This window comes from Anser cygnoides, chromosome 2, assembly GCF_040182565.1.
Source record: "Anser cygnoides isolate HZ-2024a breed goose chromosome 2, Taihu_goose_T2T_genome, whole genome shotgun sequence".
NCBI lineage: Eukaryota > Metazoa > Chordata > Aves > Anseriformes > Anatidae > Anser > Anser cygnoides.
The window spans coordinates 114231487-114246176 of NC_089874.1; the positions used below are offsets into that span (position 1 = coordinate 114231487).

The 14690-nt window shown below is 37.9% G+C and overlaps 1 protein-coding gene across 3 annotated transcripts in view; it reads left to right on the top strand.

Moving 5' to 3' along the window:
- The window catches only part of LAMA3 (laminin subunit alpha 3), a 114842-nt gene that overhangs the window by 23750 nt on the left and 76402 nt on the right, over positions 1-14690 (top strand). For 2 of the 3 annotated variants that reach the window (XM_048080046.2, XM_048080047.2), the window contains exons 8-16: positions 687-805; positions 5004-5094; positions 6068-6199; positions 6964-7026; positions 8332-8373; positions 9476-9610; positions 12330-12464; positions 12949-13086; positions 13594-13640. In XM_048080046.2, the coding sequence (XP_047936003.2) occupies positions 687-805; positions 5004-5094; positions 6068-6199; positions 6964-7026; positions 8332-8373; positions 9476-9610; positions 12330-12464; positions 12949-13086; positions 13594-13640 (902 nt within the window). The remainder of the gene's footprint in view (positions 1-686; positions 806-5003; positions 5095-6067; positions 6200-6963; positions 7027-8331; positions 8374-9475; positions 9611-12329; positions 12465-12948; positions 13087-13593; positions 13641-14690) is intronic. The other variant, XM_066992863.1, reaches the window with a different exon arrangement.

The following is a 14690-nucleotide window of genomic DNA, read 5'->3' on the forward strand; positions in this document are numbered from 1 at the left end:
TGTTTTGACATGCTTTCAGGAATCCATTGCCTTCCAGAGTATCTTATTCCCTGGTCCAGATGAAGGAAGGATTTCCCAAGTGTGAAGTCATAGCTTTATAAAGTTGTAACTTTAGGAATTTTGTAGGAGGGTTTCCCTGGAGTGCTGGAACACTTATAATTAAAACTCACCTAGCACCACGTGTTTACGGAAGCCTTTTTTGCTTTCAGCTTTTTTTTTTTTTCTTTCGTAAGATTTCGTATACACAAATATGTATATCTTATCTGTAACTGTTTATTTGAAACAAAGTTTCAGTGCACACAGCTTCAGCCCGGATGTATTTTTGGATGTGCAAAAATAGAAAAAGCATTTGAACATATTTTTCATTATTTTTAAAAAAACTGCTGAAACCACTCTTCTGGAGCTTCCTAGTTCTGCTTTGATGTATAAATATATGGTTTTGAAATGGTACAACTGTTGACTCTTCTGACAAACCTAGCAGTACATGTTTTCCTCATGTCTAGATGATCTTCCCAGGTTTCTGGTGTGAAAATCTAGTTGCTGGTAAGTAAATATGTGCACTTGAGAACACTCCAAATACATGAGTGTATGTATAAATAAATACTCTAGGTTTCTTTTTCACCTCTGCTACATTTCTAAATTCCAGCATCACAATGAAAGCTGACTTGGAATATTAACTTTTTCAGCCTGCAATTGCTATGGACATGCCACTGACTGCTACTATGATGCTGACGTTGATCAGCGTCGAGAAAGCTTAAACATTCATGGGCATTATGAAGGTGGAGGTGTCTGCATTAACTGCCAGGTAAAAAGGTTTTGGTTTGTTTAAATAAATGGCATTTGAAGAAGGGATACTGTAGTGTCACTATGCCCACACTGACAGTTTGGAGGCTGACCAGTCTAGATAGCTCCATTCCTCTGGTATTGCTACTTGTACTCAAAAGCAGGGGAAAAAAGTGTCTGAAAGTAATTTGCATCATACAACATTGCGTGTTAATAAACAAATGATACATAAATTATATTTACACTCAGTCCTGTGTGATTCAAATAAAGCCACACAATACAACAATTAAATGAACTATAAAAATCCCCTTTCCTGTTATGAACTCTGACGTTTCCATGCTTAATAAAGGGAAGTAAAATTTCCTAAATAAAACACCGACTCAGTCCAGCTGGTTCTTTACTGAAGCAAAACACAGAGAGCTCTGCCTCACCAGAAAGACTAAGGAGGGCATAGGCTATACCAAGAAGGAAATTTTTGCTATTGAAAACATATGGAATCTTAGAACGGACCTCTGGAAGTCATCTAGACTAGTGCTCCACTCAAAGCATGAATAGGTGCAAAGTTGTATCAGTTTGCACAAAGAAACATACAACTGATTTCTGAAAATTTCCAAGCGTGGAGATTACTCAGTCTCTGGGTAATTTATTACAGCACTTAATTACTTTCATGGTAAAGAGATTTTTGCTACTGTTCAGTGGGAATTTCCCCAGTTGCATCTTGTGACAATTGGCTTTTGTCCTGCTGTGCATGTCGGAGAAGGCTTGTCTCTGTCTTCTCTGTAACCCACTCTTGGGTAGTAGAAAATTGCTACTAGGTACCCACCTTCCTTAAACATCTCTTCTCCAAGTCAACCAAAGCCATTTACTGAGTTTCTCCTTACATGTCATGTGCTTCAGCCCCTTAACAATCCTAGAGACTCAGTTGGTTTGAATCAACAAATGTAAATTTGGAGTCAGAGACTTTACACTGTATGTCACTATGACTAATATATTATTGTAAAGAGAAGGAATGTCTCTCATCATAAGGAATTTTTATACTACTATGACTAATTACTTTCAGGAAAGATCATACAAGACTCTAAAGAACTTTATCTGATCTTGGAGATATCTCTGCTTTGAGTGAGATTGGACCACCTGACCTCCTGAGGTCTCTTCCAATCTAAATTAGTCGTTGTTTCAATAATCTCAGGGTTAAATACAGTTAAATACCGATTTAAAAGACTGTCTTCCTGTTGTTGTCAGGTCTGTCCAATAACAAACAGCTGACCAGAATGTAATTCAGAGGGAAAATTGTCATCAAGCCTATGCTCCTATGACACCTGCATATAATGATTTGTATGTTACCATGCTGTGCATTTAAAATATAGCTGTATTTAAGCAACAAAAAAGGGTATGTCCAGTAAAATGTATAGGGTGTGTTTTTCATCTTATTGCCACAGTATAATAAGATATTGTCCAAGAAGCAGTCAGAAGAGAGAATTATTTTTACTAGCATGAGTGAAAGAAATGCTCTTTGTCTTCCAATTGATATTTCTGTGCAGAAATTGTTCGTGCAGTCTGGTCAGATTTATCATGTTGGTCCTTTCTGTCAGTTCTTTGTTCATGAAAGAGCATTTTTCTTAAATTGTTTCTAGGATACAAAAAAAAAACCCAACAAATTAATCTAAATCTGTAAGTCTACGAGTCTATGGTTATGTGACTGATATTAGTTGTTTGTAACCTAATTTTGTAGAAGTTATGCCAAATTAAATGAGTTTTCCATAAATCTAATTATAGCATTTTTTTCATCAGCAAAGTACATGGATTTTAATTTACTTTTCCTGCTTATGTCAGGGGAAAAAAAAAAGCAGAAGAAATGGATGCTTGAATGAGTATTGAATGTGTCAGACAGTAATAGTATTGAGTATTGTATTTTCCACAGTCTATCTTATTTTAACCATTTCACAGCTTCAGGAGAGAGAATAAACACAGAATCACAGCATAATTTAGGTTGGAAAGAAGCTCTGGAAATCACGTAGTCCAACGCCCTGCACAAAGCAGGTTGCTCAGGGACTTGTCCAGTCAAGCCTAGAGCATCGCCAAGGCTGGAGATCCCACAACCACTGATGGCAACCTGCTTCAGTGTTTGACCACCCTCATGATAATGTTTTTCCACGTAATATTTAATTGGAATTTACCATGTTCCAATCTGTGTCTGTTGCTTCTTGTCCTATTACTGTACACCTCTGAGAAACCTCTCTTGTTGCTCTTACCTCTCTTGCTAATTTTAACTCCAGCTGACCTTTGGCTTTTCTAACTCCATTATTACACATATGGGCAATGTCTTTGTATTGCTCCCAGGTAGCTTGTCCCTACTTGCAGCTTCTCTGTAGTTTTTTTTAGTTTGAGATCAATCAGGAGCTCAGTATTTATTCATGCTGGCCTTCTGCCTTCATTGCTTGACTTCCTGCATATTGGAAAGGGCAATTCTTGTGCTAAGGAGGCTGTCCTTGAAAGTAAACTAGCTCTTCTGGACTCCTTTCCCTTCCAGTGCAGTTTCACATAGGATCTTACCAAGCAGATACCTGAACAAGCCCAAATCTGCTTTTCTGAAGCCCAAGATTGTAATTCTGCTATTTGTCTTGCTTACTTGTTTAAGGATTTTAAAATTCAGTCTCATGGTTGCTGCAGCCAAGGCTGCCCCTCAGCCTGACATCTTCTATCAGTTCTTCCTTGTTTGTCGGTGTCACTTTGAACAGAGTATCTGTAAGTGGCTCATGAGTCCTTGCATCCCAAAATTGCCTTTGATATGTTCAAACTAACTTCTGGGTTGCCTGCACCCAGCTGCATTGCCCTTCCAGATGATATTGGGATGGTTAAAGTCATCCATGAGTACCAATGCCTGTGATTGCAGGGCGCTCTCTAGCTGCTTAAAGAAGGCTTCATCTGCCTTTTTGTTCAGGCTCTCTGTAACAGACATCTACTGCAGCATCAGCTGGGCTGGGCCATCCTCTGATCCTTATCCACAAGCTCTGCACAGGTTTATCACCTGCCCCAGCACCAGGGAGAAGTCCAGACACTCTCTGCAGCCCCATACCTGGACAGTGGCATCCTGCAACTCTGAGAGGAGTCCTACAGTCCTGAGCAGAGTTGCTGGGCCACTCTGTGGTCTAAGTGCTACAACAAATACTGTATCTCCATCTGCTGTGTGATGTGAGCATCACCTCCCCTAATCTGGCATTAGCCTTCCTCAGCAGTAGTTCAGATCTGAAGATGTTAGAGGAAGCTCCTGGCAGAGCTGGAAGCAGAACCCAGAACTATTGCACAAATGGAGAACACCAACCACAAACAGCAACGTCCTGGGTGCCCTGCTAATGAACTGCCCTGGCAGCTGCCCCATTAAGTCCTGGGTCCCTCTTTGCAGCCCTATGTTGCAACACTCCCTGAGAAGGAAGTGAACAGCAAGTGGGAGCTGGGGGCAGGTGCTTGCTGCTTTTGTTGTTCCAGGGCAGAGTTTACCCCCATTTCTGGTTCCCTGCTTATGACACAAATGGGCCCACGAGAATGCCTTGTGACAGCTCAACTTCTGCATGCCATCACCGCTGCATGCTCCTGCCACCCTCACCCCAAGAGAGAGCTTTAGTGCAAGAGCTGAAATACACTTAGGTCGTTGTTCACAGGAGATATATGTATTTTTGCTGTGGTTAATTTACTTATGATGGTTTTTCTGTGTGTCTAAAACAAGTTTACAGAGATGTTTTGTAGTATGTTTTTCTAATGGTAGATCTGTTTTGTGTTTTTTTCTTTTGTTTCCTGTAGACTGATCAGATTTTGGTTTATCTTGATATTGCTGATTTTGGATAAAGGATGTTCAAGAAGTAATAGACAATATGAGGAAAAATTAATGATGCAGTTGTCTGAATGATGTACGCATAGTAATAAGAAAGCTGTATAAAAATAAACGAATATCTGGTGGTAGTGTAAAAGGGAATTTTATTCCTAGAATTAAATTAATTTTTTGTTAAATAGCTCTTTTTCATAATGTTTTAAAGTTAAAATTCAGCTACTTTATGTAAGAATACTGTGATTTAGGAAGCTGTACGTTGTTAAAGAACACCAAATGACAGATGTCTTTATTGCAGTTGTGTATAGAGACAGTGTTAAGGATGTTATTGTTTCTTAATTCTCCTTCCAAGTTCCCCTTTTTATCTTATATTCTCCTTTTGTTTTATTTTGCACAGCATAATACAGCTGGTATTAACTGTGAGAAGTGTGCAAAAGGTTATTACCGTCCATATGGTGTTCCAGCAAGAGCTCCTGATGGCTGTATACGTAAGTCCTTCTCTATTTGGCATCTCATAGTAAAGAAAAAAATGTCCAAAAGATGTTGGAAAACAACTGCAAACGTCTTCCTGTGTTGCTTTCGACTCTTTTAATGATAATCTTCTCAGTGTATGTGTCATATGAACTTAAAGCTTCAGACTAGTAGTAGGACAATAGGAGGAAGTAAGCCATAAAAGGCTGATGAGGCGGTAGGACCAGCTACACACCCCACAGTGAGCTGGCATAACCTCTGAGAAACCGCTCTCAGCTCATATCCTCATGACCCTGCTTCTCTTAGTTCTCTGACATACATATAAAGTATCTTTTGGCTATTGGTCGCTTGAAAATATTATTGTATAGCTCCAAAGGTGATAAGGGTCACTACTCCTAATCTATCTAGTGCTCAACCTAGCATCTGCAATAATAATGCAATAAGATGATGAGAGATATAGCATTTAAAAAAGATGAAGTGAGTGTAGGTAAGAACTAAGGACTAAATTACAAACAGGCTGACGGAACTTTGTGACAAGTAGGAGGAAGCTATGGTTTGTTGTGTTTGGGTATTGAAATGAATGGGAGGTCAGCAGAGCTGTGGGAATGCTGCCATAATGTCATATGTGGTGCATAAGGGAAGGTGTACAAGAGCATGGTGCTCCGCCTAGACTATGGAGAGAGAGGAGCAGAAGCCACAGAAAGGACAGATGCTGCAGTGCTGTGGAGCAATAACGTGCAGTGTTCTGAATTAAAAAAAAAAAAAATAAAATTAAACAGTCTAAGAAAATGGTATAGATCTTACTTCTAAGGGATACCATAAAGATTAATTCTGTGATCTAGAGTACTCAGAAAATATGAAACAGAATGCGAATGTTAATTCTTTAAATAATGACACATTCACAATTGCAAATGACATCATAATGCCATTGTGCACTGCTGTAGAAGACAAATCTTTTCCAAAAGTGCTTATTTTATCATACTTGCTTAGCCTGCAGTTGTAACTCAGAGCATGCAGAGGGCTGTGAAGAAGGCTCTGGCCGCTGTTTCTGTAAGCAGAATTTCCAGGGAGAAAGCTGTGAACGCTGTGCTGATGGTTTCTATAGTTTTCCATTTTGTATCCGTAAGTATACAAATAGAAATGTCTGTTCTCCAGAATTTTAAACATGCTTTAAAGAGTTAGCTGTTTTAATTACAGTTGGTTTGGTTGAACTGTTTGATTTGAACATCTGGCGTTTCAGATTCTCAAGCATACACGTTCCAATAAATCAGTTGTCGTAACACTGAAGATAGTGTGGTTTACTTTACAAAACATATTGTGTTTCATATTCAGAATTCTGAATTCATTTAAGGCATTCAGAGAGTCTAGCTGGAGCCTATAACTCACTTGGACTAAGAAGTAGAACATGACTAGTGAGAGATGGGGGAGAAAGTGGTTGTGTGTTTTCCTTGAGGCCTCCAAGGATTTGGAACTTGTATGCCTAATAAACCAAGTTTGTGGCATTTCAGAAGATTCTAAAATAATTAAAAATAATTCTAAAACAGTGCCAGTGTAATGCTGGAAAGACCCTCCTGGCAGAGTATAAAGCTGTCAGCCATGAAGGAAGGGTTACAGTTTGTTTCAGATTTTTTAAGTGGTTGAGGGAAAGGTGTTAGTAGATCCAAAGAAAATAAACACAAGAGAAAAATGATGTGACAGAAATGCTGAGTGCTTCCATTTACTGAAAATGGTAATAGAATGAAATCTAATGGCATTGATTAATTTAAAATTAATTAATTAATCATGCTCTTTGTATTGACAGGACAGAGCTTCATGATCTGTCATGATTTTTAGTGAAATAAATGTGTCTATTTCAAATATACCTTATCATTTCTTTTGTTTTAAAGGTATTCCTGTATATCCTTTTACTTCTCCAAATCCAAGTGATGCTATAGCTGGTGACATAATAGGCAAGTTCTTTTTGTTTTTTTTCTACCACTTTTTTTTCCCTGTGTCACTACTTTTCACTATTTTAGCAGTGTGATTTCATTCATGGAGATTTATGTAGTACTTTTGACAGTGCTGGTATTTATCTTTCAGAGAGCCTTTGTTCTTACCAGAAGTTCATCTTATAGTCTTGTTCATATTACACAGTTTAGTGGGATACTTCCAGAAAGAGTTATGGATCAAAATAAGTTTGAGCCTCTGGCAAACATCTGCAGAAGAAGCTGACCATCTCGTTTGATGCTTGTGAACAGATCCATCAAGGCTTTCTGACACGTACAACTTGTCAGCTGCTTTGCAGTGTAAATCTCTTTCTTAAGGCTAATTGCTCTCTGTTTATGGACTGGCCTCTTGCACCTGGCGAATTGTACGTCATGAAGAACTTGAATTTCTAAGAGGGCTACATATTTCTTATTTATCCCACTGCAAAGCTGTCTGAAATACATAAAATGATTCCCTTGGTGGGCTTTTGTTTTTTAGTATATATCATTATACTGCAGAACTGAGACATCTCACAGCCAATGCTAAATCTAATACATACTAGTAATGTACTTTGGGATTAATAACTTTAAAAAAATCTAGCAACCTTTGTCATATCCTAGAAACAATGTGTTTCCCCTTTATTTTTTTATTAGTTTAATAGAACTGGAGTTTATGCTGGCAAATGAAAGTGTTTTCTTCTGTGAATGTAGCAGGCGCTTAGATATAAGTAGACAGTGCACATCCATTTATGTATCTACAAGTTCTAATTGTTTGCTTGAAAGCGTATGCAGTTGCTGTTACGGCCTACAAAACTTTAGTCTCCTGTAGCCAATCATCATCTTGTTTATACAGCATCAAAAATAATTGCCCTGGTAGGCCTCTGGGTATGCTCTGTTGCATGTTTTCTTCTCTCGCATAGTTTTAAAATGAAGAAGAAAAAAAATGCAATGATAAAATAAGTAAATATAATCAGGAGTAAACAGATCTTAAGCTACTTACATTTTCAACAAGTAACACCTCAATCTGAAGGCTTAGGAAAGGCAGGTATCTCTAAATGGAAGCTTCTGTGTCTAGAAGTTGTAAGTTAGTTCTGGCAAACTAAACACACAATTACAATATATTTTTTTTAATGAGATTTGCACATAAGGGTCATATGAATAGTTTTGGTGATTCAAGAGTAATAATTACTAAGTACTGATCTGTTTTTCGCTGCAAAAAATACAAGGAGTTGCATCGTTTCGTGCACTAACGTTTGTTCCTTTCTTTCTTTTATTTCCTGTAATAACTAGAAGGTGGCTGCAAACCAGGGTATTTTGGCCCCCAGTGTCTGCGTAAGTTCCATAGTTTCTTTTACTCTTGGAGACTGAGCCCCAGGGTAAATGCCAACATTTAACTTCCAAGTGAAACGCCAACTCTAAGATTGTAATACTGCAAATGTTTTCTTTACAAATGTGCTCTTCAGCACGCCAGTTCCATGGCACAGGAGTTCTTGGTAGTGACTGTAATGGAAATACAGGATAGTGCAGATGTCAAACTGGATTTCAGGGTTTTTCCTGGGATACCTGTGCAATTGCTTTTTTTTTTTTTTTTTCATGACTGCCAGAGCAAGCCAAACATTCCCTTTCAGCAAGCATATCCAAAAATCCAAGCTTTATTCAGAGTTATGAAATTCTTTTGCCATGGAGATGTGTTTATAAGGGAATCTTCCAAAACTCACAGAAGTCAAAAAAAAAAAAAAAACTTGATGAGGAGTGATTCCTATCTAAAAATGCCTCTATTACATTCCTTGCTGTCTATTTTGTGATGCAGCTGTTGGATTGCAGTTTGAGAGTGAATTTAATAATATTATTCCTGATGAAATTTAGAGTACCAATGGAAGCATTTCTGTTACTTATCCTTTTTTTGGGGAAATTTATGTTTAACTTTAGTTTGCAACCTCACTTTCATGTATCAAGCTGCCCTTTCTAATCAGTACCAGAAAACTGACTGTTTTTAAATTATTTCAATTAATCAGCTCTGTACTGCTGATTTTATTAACTGCTCCTTCCAGAGGCTGTAAATCCAAACCATAAATAGTTTAATTTTAGTCTTAAAAAAGACTTGAGCTACTTTCAGTAGTTGGCATACCACTTGATATTGATGTGTCTGTCCTGAGTGGGGACAGACTAAGTGTGCTTCAACCCGGACATTGAATGCAATAGTTACTTTAAGCCAGATTCTTTCTCTCTAACAGATTTGCCTTTATATCTCCCTCAATACTGAATTCTTACTGGTGCTGGCGATCAATAAAAGCTATTATGAAACTAAATGAATGCGAGGAGAAGAGTTTGGTCCTCTTGATCATTGAGGAGTGTCTTTTATTTATTCATTTATGTAATAATAAAAGAGCACTTCTGCAGAGACTGCCTCTGAAAATTCTTTACTTGGTTGCAGCGTGTGAATGTAACTCAGCGGGTACCCGTCCTGAAGTCTGTGATTTTCGTGGAAGGTGTCTTTGTCACTCAGGGGTACATGGACTTCGGTGTGACAGCTGTCAACCTGGCCACCACTCTTTCCCTTTCTGTGAAGGTAAGGTTGCAGACTGCATGTATGTCATCAGACAGACCCCTGAGTAGGCAAACTTTAATTCTTTTAAGGTACCGTTTTTGCAGGGGTTGAAACAATGTTCACCACGCTAAGTGAGCAAGAGACTCTTCTGTTCCTTACAGTGAAATCCTCATGTATTTTCATTCTCCAAGCACTAATTCCATGCATGTTTCTACAGTAGGAAATAATTACGTAGTCTGTTTTCTCGTGGGCTTTTTTTCTTGGTCTGACTGTTTGATTTAGCTTCAGTTAGCACAGCTGTCTTACTAATAATCTAAGGATTTGAAAACTATTTTATTATGGAGGTCCACAGCAGCAGAGTATGCTTCACTGCTGGCAAGGAATTGGCATAGTAAAAAACAGTAGAATGGTGAAGAACTAATGTACTTTTGCAGAGGATCTTTGTTTAGTACCTTGCACAATGTGTGTTGTTTAAATCTGAAAGTGATTTTGCCCTTCACAGTGATTTTTCACATTTTGCCCTTCATAGTGATTTCTTGCTAATGTTATCATCATATGACAGGACTCGCTCATGTAATCATGAAACATGAATGATCTCCATGGGGTTTCACCAGTGTATATGACACCAAGGACTAGCCTGCTTTTTATGTGAAAGGAAGATTGATCAGTACTGAAAAAGTATAACCTTGAAATGCATAATTATTTCATGTGTGTATGAAGAAGCCATCAAGTCCTATTTGGCCCCTAAGTTTTGTCTGCCTTTGCCGTGAATGAGAGAGGCCCTTAATCCTTGGTAATCCTTGAAACTCCCTGTGCCTCCTGTGGCAGGAGGGTTGGGACTAGGTGGTCCTTTCCAACTGAAACCATTCTATGATTAGTGAATTGTACATTGAAAAAGAATACAGGCTATTGCTGAGTTTTGAAATATACTTTCCTGTAGAGGGTGACAGGATTTATGTAGAACATTATGACTTACTTTCTTCTTTCTCATTATTTTTAGTTGCTGACTATAGCAGTCGTCTTCCTTTTGGGCTTTATATACTTGTTTATGTCTGATGATATAGCCAGCAGAATTCTTTATGCACTCACAAAGATGTATTGTGTTGTGTTACTAAACACAATGGTTGGAGTAAAGAAATACCGTGTGACTGTGTCTTTATGGTCTGGAGTAGATTAACTTTTTAAAATTAAAAACATAAAATCAGGATTCTGCCTTGGTACACTCTGTTCAGTGGTTTTAAAATACAGTAACTTTTTTTTTTTCTTAGAACTGAATTAGATAGCAATCTTAGAACAAATCAAACCCATATTGAATATGTTTAAATTTTTAACACCAAAAGCTGAAAAGAGACATAAAAGCTTAAGAGAGCGTGCAACAACAAATTGTAAAAGACAGACAAAATAGTTGAAAACACAGCCAGTGGGATTGCTCAAAACTGCTGCAGTTCACAGCTTGTTCTATTAAAATAAGCTGCCATTGATTAAATTTAAACTAATGCAGCATACTGCAAACTGTGCTGGAGGATGAGCAGCCCTGCCTGCTACTCCTGTTTGGAGTTGTCATCTTCAGAAGGGAGGGAGCTCTTTAACTTCTTGGGTACTGCAGCTAAAACTGTCCTTTCTGGTCTTACCTTGTTGAACTCTATAGAAGCTTTATTCAACAGGAGCAGTATCAAAATAAAGCCTTTAAACTAATTGATGGAATTTAAAATGAGGAGAGAACGTGATACTCAGTTGGGAGGGGACCGTAGTGTTGGTGATGTTTTTGGAAGCTTCAGTATTTGTAATGTTCTTACACAACTTGCTAGCAAGTCCTGTGTCTTTCCATGAAGCTTTGATGTAAACACAGCAAAGCCAGACATCCTTGGCTGCAGCACAAAGAGGAACCAAAATGGGGAACCAGGAAAATGAACATGCAACAGAAAGACAGTACTTGAGCAGTGTTTGTTTTATATTTGTCAGTCAGCTATTTCTGTTAGTCAAATAATGTAAGAGATTAACTGCAAACCTTAGCCTTAACTGCAAAACCTGTGGCAGTTGGGATTCCTGGACGGGCTCCCATTCATGTACCTATAAAATATGGGCCTGTGTAACTTCCTCCATGGTTTCAACAAAGCAGCACATCATATCTGTGACAGAGCTGTTAGCCTAAACCAGTGCTAAATCTGAGAGAAGCACCATGCAGCTAGCTGTTACAGTCTGACAGTGTGCCTCACATATCGCGTGCAGATTCTTGCAGTGCACTGCTTGCCGGCTTGTAGAATTACGACAGGGCAGCAGTTCTTACCTTGTGCATCCTTTATTTGTCCATCATGAAGTTGTGCATAATTAACTGCTTTACTAGTATGCTTGTCAGCCATTAGACCTAGCCTAGCTTTGTGATTGCTTTTTGTCAGAGGTTATTTTTTAAAGAAAATGAGTACTTATCTCATGGGACTTTTCTTTCCATCTTAAGATAGACTTCTCTTCCTTATAAGTGTATTTTGCAAGGAATCAAACTAAATGTCTAAGCTGTACATCATGGCATTGCAGTAAGAACCTGATTATCAGTGGTTGAGGAGGCAATTACATTACAAGCATCTATTTCAGGATATTTATATTTGGCGGTGAAATTATGTTTTGTCTGTATTCCTCATGATTGCTTTAAAGGTGTCTTTTGGGCAAATTCTGTTTTAAATAACTACTCGTTTAGACGTGTCTGTCAGGATATTTACTGATTTTTATTTTTTCCCCTATACAGAATGCAACTGTGATTCAGTTGGCTCAGTGGACAATATATGTGGTCCTAGAGGACAGTGTCTGTGCCACAGGAACTTTGCTGGATTTAAATGCAACCAGTGTGCTCCAGGTTATTACAACTATCCCAGCTGCTTGCGTGAGTAACAGCCTTCCCTCCTTTTACTGGGGCTTGCCATCTTATTACTACAGTACAGAAGAAAATGTATTCTCCCAAATATATTTCCATCAAAAACTGCCTACGTAAGCATGGTAGTTTTATTCCTTCCAAAGCTGGCAACAGTAACACTGAAGATCAAGCCAGTGGCCAGACTTCTTGGCAGGCACACACTCTGGTAGCCCTCCCTGGCACGTCATCTCTGTTCCCGTTATCTGTACAAGTTGGATTAATGTAAGCATGGTAAACAATGTTGAGATGAAACAGATCATCTAAAACTCATAGGTTCCAAGCAGTTGTGAGGACCCTGTGATTTATTTCAAAGAAAAATGAAGGACAGTCAACAGTATTCAAAACCTCTGCAGTACCAGAGTTTTGAAAGTTACTGCTTTATATGCACAAGGTGAACTATACTAATATTATCAATGTGGTTTTTTTTGTTGTTCTTGTTTTTTTGGTTATACAGCTTGCCAGTGCTCTCCTCTTGGTTCCCAGCACAACACCTGTGAGCCAACAGCAGGGCAGTGCGAGTGTCAAACAGGTGTTACGGGGAGACAGTGTGACAGATGCCTTTCTGCAGCCTACAGCTTCCCCTACTGTGAAGGTAACATTTGTGATAGAAAATCCTGCATTCAGTTCACATCACCCCCATTTTTATTGTGAGGTTCTTCAGGACATTTTGCCATGTGTAGTTTCATAGAAACGCACTGAAGTGTGGGAAGGGAGGGCACACCAGGATTAGGTATTCGAGGATTTCATTCATCTTTCTGTATATTTTCTGAAGTAAATTGTAAGATTAAAACCTTTTTTCAACAATGCCACAGAAACTTTAAGAAGACATCTCTCAGTTGTAGGTTGGTGCTACGTTTTTCCAAGTGACTGCTTTGTATACCAAAACAATTAGTCCAAACTAGGCTAAATACATATTTGAACAATCAGTATTAAAGGCTTCTTCTGGTCTTAAAGTTTGAAGTATTTGAGTTGCTCCAACGTGACTATTAAGACACTCTTTGAAATTCGCAAAGGTTACATTGTAGATTTTTGCATTACTATATTTCATAGCTCTGTTTTCAAAAGGTATTTTAATGTGTTTATTTTTAACTTCCTAAAGGAATCAACAGTGAATGTGACCCTTCAGGTAGCGTTGGTTCTCATTCTGTAAGTATTCTATCATTGCAGCTAGCAATATTCATAATTCGCGTGTGGTCTGAGCGTTTGCTGAACACATTTGCTTCTTGTTTAAGTGCCTGAAGCCTGATGTAGTCTGTAAAAGAATTGCACAAGCTTATTTTCAGAGTAAGAGTGGAAATTACCTTTGTGTTTTATTCTTTGATCAAAACAATGCAATTACCTGTCTAGGGCGGTGTTTGTTTTTTGTTTGTTTTTGAATATTTTATATGTGGAATATGCATACTGTTTATGTGTGCTTGGTATGCCAGGATACTGATATATACATGCAGATGTGCATATATGCCTATGCATGCTTTGAAGACCTTCTGGTTCTGGGTTGGACCATTTCAGTACCAAATGATTCCTGAAAAATATTTTTTTAATATTTGGTATTTTAATATTAGTAATATACTAGTATTTATTATATAAAAGTATGTATTAGTATTTTAGTATTAATATTAGTAATATACTAGTATTATTTAATATTAGTAGTATACTATGAAAAATTACAGATCAGAAACCATTGTTACACTCCATATAAATGGGTTGCAAAGAAGACCCAGAAAATAAGTCTGACAGGTGGAAGAGGTAGGCTCATGCATACATCTGTATTTATCTTCCAGCTTTTCTTAAAGTTTGCCACATGTAAACCAGTTACTCCCTGGAAATAATGTTGATGTGCCTGGGCAAATAACCCTGCTGAGAGACATCCATTCTCTTTTATGGAAAAGGATAGAAAAAGAATTAAGAAGAAAAGCAGAATTTACTATTATTTGTCTCTGCTTGTCCCTAAGAAAAATGTGTACAGGATTGAAAGGTGCCTTGTTGCCTCAGAGAAATATGCTTTAGCTTTGTGTAATTATCTTTTTTCAATAATTAATAAGTGGAGAAGTATAAGAAAATATGAAGAAGAGATGTAACAAATCAATTCTACCAAAAATTGCCTGAATAAATTTTACAAAAAAAAAAAAAGTAGACATCATATCTATTTCACAATGCTGTATGGTACTATATGGGTGATTCAGAACATAAGCTATG